Source organism: Ricinus communis, chromosome 2, assembly GCF_019578655.1.
Source record: "Ricinus communis isolate WT05 ecotype wild-type chromosome 2, ASM1957865v1, whole genome shotgun sequence".
In the NCBI taxonomy this organism is placed as follows: Eukaryota; Viridiplantae; Streptophyta; class Magnoliopsida; order Malpighiales; family Euphorbiaceae; genus Ricinus; species Ricinus communis.
Genome location: NC_063257.1, coordinates 9,720,399 through 9,740,395, shown reverse-complemented (window position 1 = coordinate 9,740,395; position 19,997 = coordinate 9,720,399). Strand labels below are relative to the sequence as shown.

At 32.0% G+C, this 19,997-nt stretch overlaps 4 protein-coding genes across 7 annotated transcripts; 1 reads left to right on the top strand and 3 right to left on the bottom strand.

Moving 5' to 3' along the window:
- Positions 1-1,590: 1,590 nt before the first annotated feature.
- Positions 1,591-4,172, top strand: LOC8262741 (protein SENSITIVE TO PROTON RHIZOTOXICITY 1). 2 transcript variants are annotated; one of them, XM_048370833.1, is made up of 3 exons: positions 1,591-1,742; positions 2,432-3,851; positions 3,992-4,172. In XM_048370833.1, the coding sequence occupies exons 2-3, from the start codon at positions 2,466-2,468 to the stop codon at positions 4,025-4,027; spliced, it is 1,422 nt and encodes a 473-aa protein (XP_048226790.1). In that variant the 5' UTR covers positions 1,591-1,742; positions 2,432-2,465; the 3' UTR covers positions 4,028-4,172. The 2 variants fall into 2 exon arrangements, with proteins under 2 accessions (XP_048226790.1, XP_048226789.1); XM_048370832.1 differs by having other exon boundaries at positions 2,432-4,172.
- Positions 4,173-6,001: 1,829 nt separating this feature from the next.
- Positions 6,002-10,998, bottom strand: LOC8262742 (FHA domain-containing protein PS1). 2 transcript variants are annotated; one of them, XM_002526799.4, is made up of 7 exons: positions 10,569-10,998; positions 9,945-10,183; positions 9,735-9,821; positions 7,221-9,641; positions 6,999-7,134; positions 6,503-6,891; positions 6,002-6,415 (listed from the first exon to the last, which is right to left on the bottom strand). In XM_002526799.4, exons 1-7 carry the CDS (start codon positions 10,858-10,860, stop codon positions 6,173-6,175), a joined length of 3,807 nt encoding a protein of 1,268 aa, XP_002526845.2. In that variant the 5' UTR covers positions 10,861-10,998; the 3' UTR covers positions 6,002-6,172. The 2 variants fall into 2 exon arrangements, with proteins under 2 accessions (XP_002526845.2, XP_048226788.1); XM_048370831.1 differs by having other exon boundaries at positions 9,945-10,203; positions 10,569-10,710.
- A 1,991-nt stretch (positions 10,999-12,989) lies between these two features.
- LOC8262743 (transmembrane protein 18) lies at positions 12,990-15,288 on the bottom strand. 2 transcript variants are annotated; one of them, XM_015723941.3, is made up of 5 exons: positions 14,967-15,288; positions 14,762-14,867; positions 13,970-14,118; positions 13,746-13,857; positions 12,990-13,272 (listed from the first exon to the last, which is right to left on the bottom strand). In XM_015723941.3, the coding sequence occupies exons 1-4, from the start codon at positions 15,105-15,107 to the stop codon at positions 13,762-13,764; spliced, it is 492 nt and encodes a 163-aa protein (XP_015579427.1). In that variant the 5' UTR covers positions 15,108-15,288; the 3' UTR covers positions 12,990-13,272; positions 13,746-13,761. The 2 variants fall into 2 exon arrangements, with proteins under 2 accessions (XP_015579427.1, XP_002526846.1); XM_002526800.4 differs by lacking the exon at positions 12,990-13,272 and having other exon boundaries at positions 13,434-13,857; positions 14,967-15,286.
- Positions 15,289-17,202: 1,914 nt separating this feature from the next.
- LOC8262744 (GRAS family protein RAM1) lies at positions 17,203-19,416 on the bottom strand. The gene has a single exon (XM_002526801.3). It carries the CDS (start codon positions 18,710-18,712, stop codon positions 17,297-17,299), a length of 1,416 nt encoding a protein of 471 aa, XP_002526847.2. The 5' UTR covers positions 18,713-19,416; the 3' UTR covers positions 17,203-17,296.
- Between the last annotated feature and the right edge of the window lie 581 nt (positions 19,417-19,997).

Below are 19,997 nucleotides of genomic sequence, written 5' to 3'. Positions count from 1 at the left end.
CGACTCGTTTATAAATAAATTCAACATACATATAAATTTAAAACAAATACCAAATTATTATTTTTATATAAAAGTTGAATTTATTTTTACGGATATTGGGTACTTAGATTTAATTATATAAATGGTTTTTTTTTAAGATACAATTATTTTTTTAAATGACTCAGTTAATTTTAAAATCTTATTTAAAATGAGAAATGTATAAATAAATTTATTAAAATTACTAGGCTCTGTAATAATTATTCATTAAAATAAAATAAAAAATCTAAAATTAAAATTAAAATTAAAATTAAAATTAAATAGTTTTAAAAGAGTAATAGATTTTTGTGGACCCATCAGATAGTACAGAAGCAGTGAAATTGTTTTCGAAACTTGGAAGAATAGAAGGTACATTTAAATGTGTTCATGTACGGGTAATTTTACCAATTGTTTTACCTGTCGGAGACAATACCAATTATTGCATTCACAAGTACATAAGATTCTATGCAGTTATTTTTTTTTTACTATTGATTATTTTATTAAATACGCTCTAAATTATATTAAATAAATAAAATTAATATATAATTAGCAATCATAATTAATTTTTATCTAATTAATAATTCATTTTTTACAGTGCGGTGGCAGAGTTATATTATTTCGGAGGATATAAAAGTTAAAATTTTAAATCTGGAACTATAAAGACTGAATTATTATTATTATTATTATTATTATTTTTTAAGAGAAACACGCAATTGGATAAAAGAAAACATAATCACATGTCACTTTCTTTTCCTTTTTATTTTAATTAATTAAAATATTTACTCTTTATTGCTCTTAGAAAAAAAGGGGAAAAACAAGAAAAAGAAGTCTGATGTATTCCACAGAGAAAGGAGAACCATCCTAGTTGAGTTGTGCAGTTGGGTGGGATCCACTTTTCCATCTCCAATCGCTCTTTAAAATTTCCTTGTCCTTTTCAGTCACCATGGAACAAAATTTCATTTTAGTACCTAAACTTGTTCCCACATGTCAAATAGGTAGAACTACTATTTCCTCAGCAAATGAGATCTTAAATTTATAATTTTTAGGCCAATTTAGGTCAAAAATTACCCTTGTTCAAGCACTTGTTTCCTCAGTTTTTTTTTTCAAATTAAATTAATAAAAGTTTAATTTTAGAATTGAATAATCTGGTTTAAATTAGGTCAAATTTATTGCAAACACAATTTTATTAGTACTATCTAATAATTGAACTTTATACAACAAAAACATAATGAAAGAATAAATAAAATTAAAAATAAAATTATATTATTGGTTTCCCGCTATATAAAAGCCGAATTTGGGCTTAATTAACCTAGAAATAATAAGCTAGGGGTGTATTTGGTGGAAAATTTGAAGTTCGAACTCTTTGGTCGGATGACACAATTTGAGAGGTCAAAATGACCCTTCGTCCTGCAGCCGATGTAATCAAATCAAAAGCTACATAACAAAAAAACCACGATTGACCCTGGGACGGTTGTGATTTAATGGATCGTCCAAGTCTAATCACATCATCAAATGAACGCTCTTGATTGATGGTATTGACTGGCTGATGTTGACACTTGGCAGCATTGTATTCTCTTCCTAGGAAGTGAGAGGCTGCTGATATATATTGATTCATTTCAGTCCAAATTTTCTTTTTCATTCATCTCTCTCTCTCTCTTTCTCTGTGTCCTTTTTGGGCAGCCAAAGATGAAGCTTAGTTCATATTTTTTCAAGCAGTCTTGAATCTGGTGAAAGTCTATTCTTTTCTTACACTATTTTGTTTTTCTCTATAAAATGATGCTCCTTTTATAGTTATACAGCGATTCTTTTTTTTTAGTTTTTGTTGTTTTTAGTTCTAATCTGTTTAGCTTTTGATTGTGGCTATTGAACAAATTTTGAGATTCTTTGATGTTTACAGATAGGATTGGGATGATAAGTTGATTCTGGGTTAAGTCATTGAATTGAAAAAAGATGAGATTTTTCAGGATTATTGTGGCTTTGTTGATAGAGATTCTTGCTTAAATCCTCTTAAAAGGACACTTGGAATCTTGGATTAGTGAGAAATTTAATTTGTTAGTTGGAGTTGAGATTAGTGAAATGGCTTTTGAGTTAAATTACAAATTGTGGTTTAGGATATTGGATTTGTCTTTAGGAGTAGATGTAAGGAATTTTCTTTTTCAGTGGTAGGTTTGACTTTGAGGGTAAGAGGCGGATTTTGTCCTGACTTTTGCTTTGAGGAATGTTGATTTCTCGAGTAATTTTGTGTATAAAACTTCTATATAAGCTAAATGATCTTATCATTGTTGCAGAGATATTTTTCCCCCTGAAAATAAATGGTTATTTGGCTTAGTTTAGATTTGAGTTTATAAATTTTTCTTCTGGAAATCAGAATATGTCTCCTGATTTTAAAGTTCTACTTTCCTGAAAATATTTACAGATTCTATTAGCATTGGTTCTTGAAAGACTTGATAATGGATCGTAAAGAGAGGCTATGTACAGAAACATGGGCAAATTCTTCATCTTCTGGTAGTGGATTACCAGAACATCTTTCCACAGAGAAACCATCCTTTGCCAATTTCAGTTCTCAGCAGGATCAGCAGAAGTGGGAAGATACTGCTATCTATGGTATTAGGACTGATCCACCTTTCCAAGAATTCAATTTACCATCTGAAACCCAAACTTTGCTTCCTTCCAATCCCGATGATCAAATCAAAATCATGGATGAAGAAGACAGTCATATTAATGAGGCACTTCAAATCAATAAAATCCCAGATTGGGATCCCAAGGCCATGCTCAGCAATCTTTCCTTTCTTGAGCAAAAAATACATCAGTTACAAGACTTGGTTCATTTAATTGTTGGCCGGAGGGGCCAGATTCTGGAGCGACCAGATGATCTTGTAGCTCAACAGCAGCAGCTCATTACTGCTGATCTCACTTCAATTATTGTTCAATTGATCTCTACTGCAGGTAGTCTTCTTCCATCTGTTAAGCATACACTTTTTGCAGCCACTCCCGGTGGGCAGCTTGGACATCTTGGGGAAATTCTTTTTCCCTCTGGGATGGGCATGAATAGTATTGTACAGCCACAACATAGTAGTGGAAATAAACTTTCTCATCATTCCAACCAGATGGATATTAGTGGTAACTGTGGAACTGAGCAGAATTACTCTGTTGATGAACATGAATTGAAAGATGAAGAAGATGTTGAAGAAGGAGAGAACCTTCCACCTGGTTCTTATGAGATCTTACAACTAGAAAAAGAAGAAATACTAGCTCCACATACTCACTTCTGCACCATATGTGGAAAAGGGTTCAAGAGGGACGCAAACTTACGGATGCATATGAGAGGTCATGGTGACGAGTATAAAACCCCTGCTGCACTTGCAAAACCGAACAAGGAATCCAGCTCCGAACCAGTCCTTAAGAGGTATTCCTGCCCATTTGCTGGTTGCAAGCGGAACAAGGATCACAAAAAGTTTCAGCCTTTGAAGACCATTTTATGTGTTAAAAACCATTACAAGAGAACTCATTGTGACAAAAGCTATACTTGTAGCAGATGCAACACCAAGAAATTCTCAGTCATGGCAGACCTGAAAACTCATGAGAAGCATTGTGGCAAGGATAAATGGCTTTGTTCATGTGGTACAACATTTTCAAGAAAAGACAAGCTTTTTGGCCACATTGCTCTTTTTCAAGGTCATACTCCTGCAATTCCTCCTGATGAAACAAAAGGACCATCAAGACCATCTGATAAAGTGGATGACAATGAAGTAGCAAACAAGGTTGGAAGTATAAATTTTAGCTTTGGCTCTGGTGCTGCTAGCGGAAATGGAACTCAAAATATTATGGATGTGAAGGTTGGTGCTGATGATCCTGCTAATTATTTTTCGCCATTAAACTTTGATACATGTAATTTTGGTGGGTTCCACGAGTTCCCTCGACCTCCATTTGATGATACAGAAAGTTCATTATCTTTTCTCATCTCTGGTTCTTGTAGTTACGGCCAGAAAACTGGAGGGGAGTCTGGTTCTAATAATCTTCACTGATGTTTCTAGGTACCTTTAGTATTTGCTTACATGAAATCATCCTAGGTTTCTAATCAATGATACATTTGTAATTGAAGGGTGTCCCATGTAATCCTATTATTAGTTTAAATAAATCTTATTATTTAACCATTATTTTTTATGACAGATTTTGCTAGAGGTATATATATTCCATCATAACCCTACTCAAGAAAGGGTTTGTTCCTTCCTTTCTATCCTTTTCCGTTCGTTCTTGTGGTTCTTTTTCAGGCTGGTAAAATGCTTCTTGTTGCCAACTGTTGCTTCCACACACCTATTAGAAACCTGGCTCAAGAATAATGGAAATATTACAAAGTGGTGGTAGCATTGCTTTTGGGCACCAGCTTTTGGTATTTTATCATCTTCTTTTTTTTTTTCCCTTATTGTTTATTTAATTTTTGTAGCTACAATTTAGGAATTGGTTACTTATCTCCCCCATTGAACAACTTAAAGATTAATAAAATGGCCATATAACATAGTCGGAACTTATATTAATTAATCAGTTTAACATTTTAAAAATTAATTAAATTTTAGTCTTTTTTAAATATCTAATCACTTTTAATTTTTAATAAATTTTATTTTTTTAAAATATTTAAATATCTTTATACAATATACGGGAATCTATTAAATAAAAAAATATATTAAAAATTATTAAAATAATTACAAAAATACAAATTCACATATGTAATATTAAACCAATGAAATTATCAAAATTCAGAATATTAAACCGACCAAATCAGAATTATAAGATTCTTAGATGAACTAAAAACTGGGGCATTGTTATCAAACTGAAAATTTATGATAAATAATTGAGGTGGGGTGGCAATGTTGACAGATGGTATTTTGCTGGTGGGATGTCAATCGATGATTGTTGATCAGAAGCTACTAAGTTGATGATAGCTACTGTGATGATAATGTTAGATGCCTAACAACTCAGACTTCATCCTTTAATGGCAGAATCCAAATCCAAATAATCTGATGAAACTCATCCATTGTTTAAAATAGTGAGCCTCCACAGAGTTGGCAGTCTAGCAGAGCAAAAACTTTAAAAGGATTAATTTCCGATTAAAACTTGAATTTTATGCTTTATAAGGTCTAATATTTAATCGGTAATTATGCTATTATCAAAAGAGTTCCAAATCGAGCGTGCTGTGTTAATCTTTACTCTTTTGAAGGGATAATTACAAATATCCCCCTAGAAGTTTGCTACATTATGCCATTTCATCCCTATATTTTAAAAATTATATTTTTCGTTCACACTTTTATACCATTTTGCAAGATAAAGTCATTTCTGATAGGGACCAAAGTGTTTTAAATATTAAAATTTTACATTTTTAGGTATCAAACTATAAAATAGTAGTCATTGTGTTAATATATCAAAGCCCATTTGAGGGATAAAAAATTCTATTTTAATTTTTTTGAAAATAGAAGAATGGAAGTGCATATTAGAGGCACTTATACTTAGTATTTTAAGGCACTGTGAAATTACACGAGCAATTAATCTTCTTAACTTTAGTGAGGGTAAATTTATCATATTTTATACTCTTTAAATGGATTATTTTGATGGAAATGCTCAATATATTTAAAAAAAAAAAAAAACAGAGGATCAATGTATCACACACCTCTTCCCACTCTTTTATTTATTTATTTATTTTTTTAACATCGGTTAGTTTTTATTCTAGTTAGATACATGAAATTTTTTTATTCAATACATTGTAACAAATAGGAAAATAACACATATTTTATTATTTAAAATTAATAAATATATGTCAATCATCAATTTAGTACTTAGTTAGTATTTCTTTTGTTTATTTTTGGATTATTTTCGCTATTTGTATTTAAAAAATCATGTATTAGTTTGATATATAAATGGAGACATACACCATTAAACTCATATAAACTCTCTAAGCTTGTAGTGCTGAAACTAATCCGCGTAGAGTCTAATCTAATTAGTAAAGGTACTTTACCATTCATATTTCTTGGAACCATACAAAACCTATATCACATTATACACGATGTTATGGCATCAAACCCTGATTCCAAACAAGCTTGTGAAAAGAAAAATCCATCACATATTCCCACAGACAAAAATGGCCTTCCGACAAACTAGAATACATTTACATTGTTTTAACAAACTGACCATAGTGAGAATTATGGAGCAGAATGAGCTTCAAACCCTTTGCACCTTCACCCTTGGATGATTTCTTTGAAGGGCTCCTATAATACTTCTCCTTCATCACTACATCATCCCGGACTGACCAAGTTTGTCCTCTAGGAGAGCTGTCTGCCCACAAGAACCTCTCAGAAAAGGGGTTCACCAGGCTGTCCCTGAATTCCTGAGGCGTCTCGCAGATCAAACCCTGAGAGCAACAAACAAGGAATGCTTTATTATAATAGAGAGACTAGGTAGAAAAGAGAGAGAGAGATTAGACAGAAATTTATGGTACCTCTGCCATGGCTTTGATCTTCAGAGTTACGTCATTGCTAAGAAGGACGAGTTGTCCATCACTGTGCGCTTTCCTATACGAAAGAGCATAATCAAGAATATGGTCTTCCGCAGTTGGTGAAATGATATCCAGTAAACTTCCATAAGCTGAAAATGAAGCTGAGCTTCTTGTCCCACACAGGAATCCCCCACTTCCCTCGCTGAATCGAGAGACAGGAGAAACCGGAGGGGTTGGTGCAGTTGCCCTTCCATCCTCCACGGAGCTCTGGACATGAATCCACCATTTTGTTTTCACCATACACTCTTCTATCCATTGTAAAACCAAATCTGCCTCTGTTGTTCTCCTGAACAGGCTACCACGCCGCTTCAAAGAATCCAGTTCTCTGATAACTGATAGATCAATAAAGCAGCTTATCAGAAAAGAAACCTCTTACTGAGACAATACTTAGTCCTAAAATATTTATGAGCAAGAGAATTGATAATCTTGATTTGATTACCCATTCTTGGAATGACTAAATGAGTCCCCTTGAGACCTTCTAAAAGCTGTAATGACTTCCTTGACGCCTTGTCTAGAAGGGATGTTGTATCTGCTATCATAGTCCATCTCCTCCTTCCATCCCCAACAGAGTTAATCTGCAAACAACTTCAGTTATATACAACAAAATTTGTGTATAACAATTGTTATATCACAAGTAATCCTACTCATTTTTTCAACTTACAGAATTCTCTCTAGTACAGTTGATAGAATTGCTGCTTCTTGCAGCAGCATCAGGAACTGAGGCATCAGATAGGCTCTTCCCAGGTGAATTGGCAAGTAATAATTGTAGTGGAACCCTCTCTAGTCTTCTTTCCTTCAGCACAATGTTTTCCTCCACCTTCATTTGACGCCTAGAGGGCCTTGCTGATTTCCTTTGTTGGAGAATTTTAGGTGTCTGGTTCTCTTTGTCTGAAGAGGCAATTATGTCTTCATCTGGCCCAATACTGGAGCTAAAAGTAATTTTCGAATATCTGAACTTGGGTGATTGAATATCCTCTAGCTGACCCTTCTTTCTAAACTTACGCAGAAAAGAATTGGGGGTGTGATTCTCCTTGTCTGGAGTAAAGATCTCTTCATCCATTGGTTGCAAACCAGAGAAAAGAGCCCTTGTAATTGATTTGCTCTCAACATCCTCCTGATTCTCCCATTCAATATCAGCATCAATATTAACTCTCCTGTTCTTTTTCCCGCTCTTACTTGTTTGAAGCTGAAGAGGAGTATCAGGTTTACCTCTTCTTGACCAAATGTTACAGGAGCTGGATTTTTTCTCTGATCTGATAGGAGGGCTCCCTATGTTCTCCAAGTTCTCAATTGCAAAGAAAGTAGATTGTGGTGTCTGGCTTTCCTTGCCATCTGCAATCTCAGAGAGAACTTCACCCAGAGGCAAAGATGAGTTCACAGATTCTGTTATAAGGGAGCAAGCACCTGTGAACTCACTCTGTCCATATTCTTTCATAGAATAATTCTGGTTTTCCTTGTTTTCAAGTGTTTCAGTGATTGCAGTATCATCAGCACATAGAGTTTGTGGCCTAATCAGTATATTCAAGTTTTGATTTTCTGGAGCATTCTCTGGGTCTCCTTCTTCGTAAAGTGGACGCAGAGCATCAAGAGGTTCAAATATCTGGTTTTCATTGTTGACCTGTGCATTGTTGGTCTCGGAAGGATTTACTTCTGGCAACATAGAGTTCACACATTCTAGAGCATCCATCTGCCTGTGGTCTTTCTTCAACATGCTTTGCTTTTCAGCTACTTCCAGTATTTCATAGGCTGAATCGGCATCCACTTCTGAAAAAGATGATGAAGTCACTTCAACATTGGATTCTAGATTTTCCTTGGAAATGTCCGTCTTTTTGACCTCCAGCATAGCCTCTATAGCAGAATGATAATCTGAACTTGGGTTACACGCTACATGGGATTCTAGCTCTATTCTGGCCATGGAAACGTCTGCTTTTTCTTCCTCCAGCACTGCTTCTAGAGCATCCATCTGCCTGTGGTCTTTCCTCAACATGCTTTGCTTTTCAGCTACTTCCAGTATTTCATAGGCTGAATCGGCATCCACTTCTGAAAAAGATGATGAAGTCACTTCAAAATTGGATTCTAGATTCTCCTTGGAAATGTCTGTCTTTTCAACCTCCAGCACAGCTTCTATACAAGAATAATAATCTGAACTTGGGTTACACACTACATGGGATTCTAGCTCTATTCTTGCCATGGAAACGTCTGCTTTTTCTTCCTCCAGCACTGCTTCGAGAGCATCCATCTGTCTGTGGTCTCTCCTCAACATGCTTTGCTTTTCAGCTACTTCCAGTATTTCACAGCCTGAATCGGCATCCGCTTCTAAAAAAGATGATGAAGTCACTTCAAAATTGGATTCTAGATTTTCCTTGGAAATGTCTGTCCTTTTGCCCTCCAGCACAGCTTCTATAGCAGAATGATAATCTGAACTTGGGTTACACACTACATGGGATTCTAGCTCTATTCTTGCCATGGAAACGTCTGCTTTTTCTTCCTCCAGCACTGCTTCTAGAGCATCCATCTGCCTGCGGCCTTCCCTCAACATGCTTTGCTTTTCAGCTACTTTCAGTATTTCACAGGATGAATTGGCATCCGCTTCTGAAAAAGATGATGAAGTCATTTCAACATTGGATTCTAGCTCTACTCTTTCCTTGGAAATGTCTGTCTTTTCAACCTCCAGCACTGCTTCTATAGCAGAATGATAATCTGAACTTGGGTTTTTCACTTCAACATTGGGTTCTAGCTCTATTCTTGCCATGTAAACGTCTGCTTTCTCTTCCTCCAGCGCTGCTTCTATAGCAGAATTACAATCTGAACTCTGTTTGCATTCATAGAATAGCTGACTCAAAGTTTGCAATATAACTCCCCCAACACTTTTGAGAGTCAATTCATGATCATTTCCAGTTGAGCATACTATTTCTTCCTTCTCAACATGAAAAGAAGAATCCATTTCTTCAGGTATCAGTGGAGCTGATGCCATCTCTTTAATTGATCCAGAATTCTCATCAGGAAACAGTGACACAATTCCTTCCAGAACTGAATCCACAGATTGAATTTCTCCATTTTCAGTGGACAGAGAATTCATCTCCTGCAAAGAACAAAAGAAGGCACAACAAGAAGAATCAATTAAATGTTTTAACGTCTAAAACCTTTAAATCGCTGCTACAACCATAAACTTCACCTGATATATTTCCTTTGCTCTTCCTAGAACTGCCAATTTGTCTCTCTCTTCATCATGTTTAGTTTCAGTTGCCAACGAAGATTCATCCTGTATAATTCCAAGATAAAGGACACCTTCAACATCTTTCTTCAAAATTTAAACTGCTTACAGTAATACATTCCTACCTGGCATATTTCTAACTTTTCTAATCTAAAGCCTGATTTCACTCACCTGAGATATTTTTCCTACATTTTCCTCTTCTAGCACTTCAGTCTCTTCTTCTTTCTCTTCAATCATCGCCAAGTCTGAAGGTGATATAAATGGGTTCTCAATATCATATGCACGTTTCATAGGAACCCAGTGCAGCCTGTAGACCCTTGTTGAACTACCAACCCTAATTGTATCACCCTCTTTCAGCTCCATGCGAAGCCCTGGATCAATCCTCTTCTCTGAAACCCATGTCCCATGGACTAGTTCAAGAAAGAGAAGCCTATAAGACAATCTTGATAAGAAAAAAAAACTTGAAGATCACATAGAAGAAAGCAGAGCAAGACCACATAACAAATTAATTCTCCAAGGAATGACCCAACAAATCAAAAGCCATGCATAAAAAGCAAGAACCGATCAATAACAGAAATAAAAGTTCAATTCTTTAAAGATAATTAAATCAGAAAAGCTGAGCAAGAACCCATTTAAAATCCCAACCTTCAAGAACCCTCCAAAAGAAATTGAAGAGAAAACAAAATAGATTATTATTACCCACCAAGAACTACAATACCCATTAAACTTGAACCCTAAAATCAGTATACAGAAAATTCTTTTTTAAAAAAGAAAGGCAAAAGGAAAAGAGATTACCAGAAGATAAATCAGTGATAAAAAGCTTCTGCAAAGAGGGTTTTGAATTGATTTGAAGGTGAAATCTGCTAATGCTAGGGTGCAATAACACAATATTGCAATCTGGATGTCTACCAACAATCAAGATCTCTTCAGCTTCTTGATCTGGGTTCTCTCCAACTGTGAATGAATTAAGCTTTGATGGCGAGTTGTTGTTGACAAGAAATATGTTCTTGAGAATTGCACCATTCTTTATTACTGTAAAAACTGGTATCATCCTTCTCTCCTCTTCTTCTTCTCGGATGCTACTCATTGTTATTAGGGTTTAATAGTCTTTCTCTTTCTTGGATTTCTTTAAAAAGAAAGAGAAAGCGAAATTCTGGGTTTGGAGTGAGACAGAGAGAGAATTAGGATTTTATACGGCAGAGAGAAAAAAAAAATAAAGGAGGGATTTTGATTTTGAAAAAGGTGACCGTTAAAGACTGGGGAATTAATATAACGGCTATTTATTATTTTCTTGCAAGACTATATCAAACCAAAGTGATCTGAAATGTTTATGGATTGGTTTTAAATTATGTAAAAAAATGAGGATTTAATTGATATTTTTCCGTTTTAAAAAAATAGCTCGTATATAAATATTGAAAAAGTCTATTTTATTACAAATGATATAATTAATTCTTCTTATTTACTAAAATATTTTTATTAATATTTTAAGTATTAACTGTTTATATAAATTTTATTAAATCATTATTGGTTCATCTATTATTGCAATATAATATATAATTGTTGATATTCAAATTAAAAGATCTAAGTTTATATTAAAGTTCAAATATGTATTTAGTAAAAATTTATAATTTTATTAAGGAATAAAATTTATGTTAATAAATAAAAAATATATTTTATCATCAGTTATTTACTAGTAATTAAAAAAATAGAATATAATTTAAGACAAGCAAAACATAGATTATCTTTACAAGAGGAAGAGTATTCTGATTTTTTTAAACTATTAACAGAAAATTAACATTTTATCATTAAAAAAAAATTTAAAATTCAATTTGTAAAATATACAAGACATATAGTGTTATAATCTCAATACAAAAAAATAAAAATATTCATAAGTTTAGTTTAATAGTGTATATCTCAATTTAAATAATGTAACAATTTCAAATTTTATTTTTATTAATTATAATTATAAAATAAAAGTAAAAAAAAACCACCACACCTGAAAAACGGGTCACCAAAATCAAAATGGGATCCACCCACCCACTTTATCTTTATTTAGCTTTTCTTTTGAAGCATATTTATTTACCTTTTTTAAGAATTAGAAAAGACAGAAATAAAGTAGAGTGCAAAAGAAAGTAAAATCGCAATACATTGCAGCTCTATATTTTCTTTTATAGGAGCAAATTACTCTGACTCTCTTGAATTTTCATCATATTAATATTTTTTATTTCCCTTATTTTAAAAATAAAATTCAATCAAAAGGTTACTAAATTTCTCTTCTTCTTTTTTCTGTTATAATCGGTTTCCTAAACTTGAAAACTAGAACAATTATATATTTATATAGATTCAATATTCACTTGTCAAATGAATTTTATAATTTGACTCGAGATATAAATTCTTAAATCCAATTTTAACATGCAGTGAAATTCGCTCGATGTTCTAACTAAGCATAAATTTATATAATAAAATATTTTTCTTTTTTAATTCGGTTGCCGTGCAATTAATGCCCTAGATAAATTCAACCTTAATACTGAAATTTAATTATAATAAATTTAATAGAGATTTATGTATTTAATTGAAATAAAAAAATTATATGAAATTTTATTTATTTATTTAAATTTGTAAAACTAATTATAATTAAATCAGATTTTAATAAAATAAATAAAATATTAAATAAATTCCACAGAATAAAATAACTCTTTCAATTTTCTTATTTTGTTTTATTTCTCTCTTTCCTTCTTCCCTCTATTCCTTTCTCTTTTGGATTATAGGTTTATTGCAAACATAATTCTTATTTCATTGAAAATAAATATATAATTATTATTAACAAACCAATAATTTTTAAAAAAAAAAAAAACATTTACAGATAATTTCTAAATATAATTTTTTTAAAAGAAAATTCAACTAAATGCATTGACATTTTCCTTTCCTACTTCCAAGTCTCTGCTCATAAGCCTAAGCCTCTTTCGTCATGTTGTGCTTATTTATCTATTGTCCCAGAGAAAAGCACTGATAAATATCTGGCAAGGGGTATTATACAACCAAAGCACTGTAGCTTATTTCATGGTATATGCTAGTGCTTGCATATATCCAAACACAACTTATGGTTTTTATGTATTTCCTGGACCTACCTATAATTTAATGTTTGTGCTATTTCAGTTGCAGAGCACAGTGAAGAGAATTGAATGGAAAATGAATGAAACTATTCCTTTGGGAAAATAATTCATTAGTCTTCCATTAGGAGCAATTCAAATAAATAAAGAAATATACAAATTTAGGGTTCTGATGGAATGCAGAAGCTGTATTCCACCTAGAATATCAATTACACAAGACACTGTTGTCAGGAAACTTGACAAAGGAAATCGTGATTCACCATATTCCCTGTCCTATTAGCTCATGGACAGTGTGCAGCTTGTAATCCAAGGAGGCTCTTTCTATGTTAGAAACCTTAAGACCTCTAGGCTCTAGGCCACAAATGCAGCAACCATGCCGAATCTCACCCCTATATTTCAAGAATCAATAAATGACTTATTGATAGATTGAATTACTTTAAGTAGCACTAGAACTTAATAGACATTGTTTTCCTCTTAACGTTATGGTCTCTCAGAGATTTTTGCCCACAAGTTATGAACTGTTAGGATAATGAACTAATCAACAAAAGGATGAGACTTAACACAAGTTAGAAATTGATTTATAGAGCTCATAAAGTTTCTGTATGATGAATAGGAAATCAGCAATAATTATCAAAGACCATTTATGCACGGAGGCAACCCCATGGAATTTGAAGGACTGTTACATAACAAAGAAAAAAGATACTAGAATACAAGGAACTCGACTAATAATTTCCTACTGCACCATTCAACACTCAAGGAGAAAAAGAAAAGGATTTTGTAAAGAATCTATCTTGTGTGATAAAAGAAAGACATCTGCAATCTAACTGGGTAGCTCTTCAAATGTCACGGAAGGAAAGATTACCAATATATGGATATGGTCAATCCTGTTTGTTATGAGACAGCCTTGCACGGTGTCTAAGTTCAGCCCTTTTCCACCTAACAATCAGGTAACATAAAGAAAAGAGAGTGTTTATCTGCAGTGGATAAAAAAAAAAAAAAAGAAGAAAGTCAGAGTAGATAGGAGAAATAAGTAAAAAAGAGCAGAAAAGAAATGGAAACAGATGAATGGGGACTACAATTACTGACCAAAATAATGATTGCAATGATGAGAAGTGGACCAGACCATAGTGCCGAAAGAAAGAGTCCCTGGGGATCAAAATAGTTCTGGCTTGCAAAGCTCTTCCAGTTGTCACCCAGAACTTTATTGAGCCTCTCAGCGAAGTATACACCACCCACTACACGACATTGTCAATTATATGAGATTGTATATTCAAGGAACAACCTTATATGCGTGCACAAACCTATACACAAGCTTGCAACCATGTGCTAAGGTTCTGGAAAAGACATTGACTTCCCGGTCATAACAATACAAGCCCATAAATGTGTGATAAATTAAGGCAAAACGTGTAACACTGGGGTTTGCGAATTAACCGGTGCTTGGTCAATGGGTTTGGGAAGCCTAGAGTATCATACATAAATTAAAATTAGCTTTTAAGTGGCTTGAGTTTTACATCACTTAAAATCAGGTTTTTAAAAATTCGAGTCCCTAAACACAGTTTGAAAGTGCCCCTATAAAGAATTAGATAGTTCTGGTTGCCTAGTACAAAAATAGAAGATGAACAATAACAATTCCACATTAAAAATGTGTATATACATATTCCCATATCGATATTTCTACACATGCATGTACATCGATAAGGGGAAGTAAACTTTGAACTTCATTAATGGAGCAATTGTTTTTCGCAAGTATTTTATACACCCACTTAATTCATAGAAATGGTCAGTATACATCTCCTTCAATCATAATAACAGGATTACTTATAAATTATACAACCTTATAGGTATATTCAAAATCGAATAATTAAATCAAACACTTACAAGCTAGGAGAAACAAGCACATCTGGAAATTGACATGTTTCCTTGAGATAATTGCTAGCAACAGCAACATAACATGAAATGCAATTAAACCCATTAACCATGGCTCCTGTATAAACCAATAAAAAATTCAAAGAATCAGCTGAATTTGAATAATGCAGAGAGAACCCTAGAAAAAAAGGGTTTTCAAAGAATGATTTTAGAATACCGTCCAATCAATAGCGTGAAAGAACCCGATAAAATTATCATAGGCGGGGCGAAGGCCGGAGCGGAGCTCCGAGGATAGTTTTTGGACGAGATCCGCCATTTGCTCAAAATGATCTTCGAAAGCCGATCTGAGCTCATCCATTGTATTGTGAAATATTTGAGATCCAAATAATCGCCTGATAGCTGTTTGATACTTGATCTCTGAGAAAAAAAAGAGTTTGTCTGTTATGTTTTTAAAGGTTGTGGAAGTTTTGATAATATTGTTGAGAACTGGGAGCAGCAGGTTCAGTTAAGCCAAGTCACCGCTAATTCCTTTTAGAAAAAATAAAATAAACTACACAAAATAATCGAATTGAAATGCACATTTTCATGGTATATTTATTCACCTGAAATTGTCTTTAATTTAATAATAAGGGTAATAATAAATGTAACGACAGGTTAAATTGCTATCTTGGTAGACATTTTTAGAACTAGTAATTATTTGATATTAATATTTTAATTATTTTATTTTAAAATATCTATATTTTTTTAATATACCTTTTATTGATATCATCATTGAAACTGTTGAGTAAATTAACTCATTTAAAATGTGTAAAAAAGTCAAAAATAGATTCAACATGTATAGTTGGTGAATTGACTTTATTGATGTGATAAATAAAAATATTTCATTTTTAATGATTATATCAGTAAAAATAGATTAAAAATTAATATTAGTCTAAATTAAAAAAAATGAAAATACTAAATTCATAATATCAAAATATTAATATCAATTAGATATTAAATCTAAAAATATATACTATAAAAAATAATCGATGAAATTTTATTTAATTTGATTCACCGCAACGAGATTATATCTTTTTTAATTTTATTTAATTATTTTATTAAATTTTATGTAATATATTTATAAAAATTTAATACATTTAGAATTATGATAAAACCATCAAATAAATTTATCAAAGTTCGTATTCAATTTTTACTAATTGTTTTCATAAAATGAGATTAATTAATTCGATGTTTTAGATAATAGTCCCTTTTCTTGCCAGGAAAAAAAATCCAAATTTCACTTAAAGCAACCAACCAGCTTACAACAAGAGCCACTACAATTGGGCCGACGAGCTCATCACTTGGGGCTTTAGATGCCAATCCCTGGGCTTCTCAAGGAAAAAAAAATTAAAAACAAAAAGGAAAAGAAAGAGAGGGATAATAATAGACAATAAATTTTGGTACTTTACCATGTATTTTTGGGAATTAATCTATATATATATACTAATTACTGAAATTTAATTTTTTTTATATATGTATATTTAATTTTTAATAGTTAAAATTTTTTATTTTGATTTGTGTTTTAATTTATGTATAATTTTATAATTTTTTTTATTAATTTATTGATTAATAAGTTATATTTCTAACTAAATAAAATCTTAAATAAAATTTTAAATTTTTTTACTTTTATTTATATTTAAAAATATATTACAAATCTATAATTTATACTTTCAATTTAATTTTGAGATGGGTGAAAATCGCTTTTAAAAGAAATTTTTATTTTTATTTTTTTTTGAATTTCTAAAACTGCTCTTGAGAGTTAATTAAATAGTTTTTAAATAAAATTAAGTTTATAGATTCAATTTATAAAAATTAAAAAAATTAATTATAAATATTTTTTAACACCCAAAAACGATTCTAAATAAATGCTATAGCCATTATAAAAAAATAATTAATCAAATTTACCGTAAATTATAAAATGTTATTTTAATGAACTATGCTAATAAAAGAAATTATCAAGAAAAGCCACATGCCTATATAATTTGTAGCGTCTTCTAAATAGGTAAAACTCACTATCAAAACTTTGCGGAAAAGTGAAGGGTCACTCAAATAAAAGTGAATGGTAATCATGCTCAAAGGATACACACTTCTTCTATATCTACATTTTCTTTTACATGTTTGGAGAGAAAGAAAATAAAATATATACCTATATATTGTTATTTTTATACTATTAAACTTCAATTTTTTTTTATATATATTGTAAATTAATTTGATATCTATTTTTTAAAGTGATTTACACTTTATGACCGAAAGTTTAGAATTTGACTCATGGTTATTGTTAATAAATAAGCCTAACATTTCCTTTATACAAACCCTAATTTCATAGAAAAAGCATCAAATTCTATGATAATATAATTACCCTATAAAGGGCTATCAAAGAATTAGATTGAAAATTTTTATTTTTTAGAAAAAAAAAAGAATTTGGTATCCAAATTTATTATTTGATTGAAGTTACAAAAATATGAGGAATTTGTTAAAAGAATAGAGAATATAGTGATCTATCGTATATCATACACAACGCCATGCAGAGGCTGTAAGTAAACACCTATCTTGCCAACCTAAAGAAATAGTCTTTCCTTCATCTCTTTCAAATACTCTGAACCCACTGCCACTACTGTTTTCTCCATTAAATTGTGGAGGGCTATGGTGGGTTCTAATTTTCAAAAGTAGCTTAGCTTGAATCAGAGATTTTGAACTTAATTTCATGCCTGAAAAGCCATGACTCTCCATTCTTCCTTTCCATGTCTCCATCTTCTCATATCTTGTTGCGCAGTTCAAATCATCTTTGTCATAATTCAGCATGCTTTTGATCTCTTTGCCAAGATGATTCTTCTCGATGCTTAGTCTTTCTGAGCTCTCTAATGGAAGACAGTCATCTAAGGAATCATACATGGCTACAAAGTAGTGCAATGATTCCATGAATCTTGACAGGAAACTTCTGGGACTTCTGCTACCTTCTTGTTCCACCAGGATAACAATAGACGGGTTAAGTGAATGTATAGATTTTAAAGTGTCAGGTATTTTCAGAAAATCATTCAAAGTATTCAGATGAGAAACTAAATTTACTGCAACTGTTTCATTCTTCTTTCTGATCCTTGGATTGCTGATGATCTTTGATCCTCTCAACAACCCTTGAAAATCAAACACCAGATTTCGAAATCCTTTCGCGAAGCTAACTAATCTACTCTCAGTTTCCTGCAATTCTTCTAAGCTTCTTCCTAACCCTGTTATCCGAAGGGATATCCGATTGCTGCTGCTAGCCTTTTCGGATAAAGATTGTATCAGAGAAGGCCATTGGAAGCCGTACGAAACATCAAAGTCAATAACATGCAATATACGGCTCTTACTATCGCTCTCTTCTTCTTCTTCTTTTTCAAAAGCTTCAAGTATGGCCTGATTCGCGGTGAAATGGGCGAATTGATAGTAAGGAGAGACGCGATAGAGATGTGTGAAAGCCAAGAACTCTTCCTCACTAGTCGGTTCCTTCATGATCATTTCATAGAAAGGAGATTTGCGAGTGAGAAGCCTAGCAGACAATCCATCTGCAAAATAAGCAACAACCCTTTGAACAGAATCTCCAGTTAAGCAAACACTCGTATATAATTCAGACAAATTCTCTAAAGCTGTGGCTACATTGTTCTCATCGACTGCAGTTGCAGTAATTAGAAGCAAATGAATCAAATGAAGCCCTTTCCCATCTTCAACAACTCCTTTCTTCTTCTGATCTGGTTTCAGCATCTGTTCTCTCATCTGAAGTAGCTTAAAGATCTTCCCCTCACAACCCTCATGAGAACTATTCAAAGGATCAAAAACAGCTCTTACCTTCCTCTTCCTTTTCCTCCCGCTGCCGGAATCTGTATCAACGATTGCCAGGCTAAGATTCAAGAACTCCTCCTCCTGCTGTTCGGCCTCTATCTCTTCCATCAATCTTTCTTTCTATCTTTTTTTATTTTTTCCGAGTATAGAGATACTAAATCAAGAAAGATGCAGTAAAAGACAAGAAAGAAAAGGTTTGAGATTGTATGGAAGAAGAAGTGGGATCAATGGGAATATAAGTCATGGAAATGCCATTGTGTCATTACATGGGAAAGAGAAAAAAAGGGTTCGAGATTTTATGAAAGAAAGAAGTGGGATCAACGGAATATAAGTCATAGAAATACCATTGTGTCGTTACATGGGAAGGAAGGAACGAGACCGAACATTACAACATAGTATTATATTGTTTTCTACAGTTATAAATAACCAAAGACGAAATCGAACTTAAAATCTTATTCAGACAAACAGTATTTACTGTCAAATTAAACCTTTCGGTATTATAAAATAATATTCTTTGATTCGGATTGTAAGTGAGAATATAGAGAGAGAGTGATAAGATCGGCATCTTCTTATTCTCAGTGTCATTGGTCAAGAAGACATATTGAAAAATTTAGCATCTGGCCACAAGGATGCGTTGAAAAAACAATGAGCGAGTAGGCCTTTCTTTTCTCTTTTTATTTTTCTAAAAAAAAAAAAAAACAATTATAATACTTAAAAGGATTCTTCGGTAGTTCGGGAGATGCATTAGAAGACATATACAGTAGACAAATCAACAGCGGGGAAAGCTGGGAACCCGACCCACCGTCCTTCAAGATTTGTCCGTTACCTATTTAATATATATATATTTTATAATTTAAAATTAATAAATTTATATTTTAATTATTTATATATAAATAAAAATATATATTTACATTAAATAAAAAATTTATATATTTAAAAAAATAATTAGTATAATGATTTATTCCGTCAATAGAATTATAACATTATTGATTAAATATTATAAAATAAAGTTAAAATTTATTTTTGAGTGATAATATGATTAATTAAAAGAATAATTAACTTAACTAATTATTTTATAATTGACATGTGTATATAAATCATTTTTTTCTTGCCTATTTTAAAATTTTTGTTTTCCCATTTAAATTTTGTATGAGTGTGTGTAATTGTATTTTATTTTTCGACTGATCGACTTAGTTTTATTTATTTTTATGTATTATATCATATATTTTAGATTTTACAAATATTTTATATGTACTGTAATCATTATGATGGAAGCAACATATTTAAAGTAGTCAAGTCTCATATATTAATTTCTTATTTTTATATATCAATTTTATTTTTAAAATTAATAAGACAATTAAAAATTAATAAATCATTTATTTTTTAAAAATAA

Excerpts from the sequence above, each read along its gene's own strand:
- LOC8262741 (XM_048370832.1), top strand. The coding sequence starts at position 2,466 with ATGGATCGTAAAGAGAGGCTATGTACAGAAACATGGGCAAATTCTTCA.
- LOC8262742 (XM_002526799.4), bottom strand. The coding sequence starts at position 10,860 with ATGAGTAGCATCCGAGAAGAAGAAGAGGAGAGAAGGATGATACCAGTT. Across the intron at positions 7,135-7,220 it reads ACTGTACTAGAGAGAATTCT|ATTAACTCTGTTGGGGATGG; the intron begins GTAAGTTGAAAA and ends AGTTGTTTGCAG. Across the intron at positions 6,892-6,998 it reads TTTAGTCATTCCAAGAATGG|TTATCAGAGAACTGGATTCT; the intron begins GTAATCAAATCA and ends TTGATCTATCAG.
- LOC8262743 (XM_015723941.3), bottom strand. The coding sequence starts at position 15,107 with ATGGATGAGCTCAGATCGGCTTTCGAAGATCATTTTGAGCAAATGGCG. Across the intron at positions 14,868-14,966 it reads TTCACGCTATTGATTGGACG|GAGCCATGGTTAATGGGTTT; the intron begins GTATTCTAAAAT and ends TGGTTTATACAG. Across the intron at positions 13,858-13,969 it reads TCATTGCAATCATTATTTTG|ATAAACACTCTCTTTTCTTT; the intron begins GTCAGTAATTGT and ends TATCCACTGCAG.
- LOC8262744 (XM_002526801.3), bottom strand. The coding sequence starts at position 18,712 with ATGGAAGAGATAGAGGCCGAACAGCAGGAGGAGGAGTTCTTGAATCTT.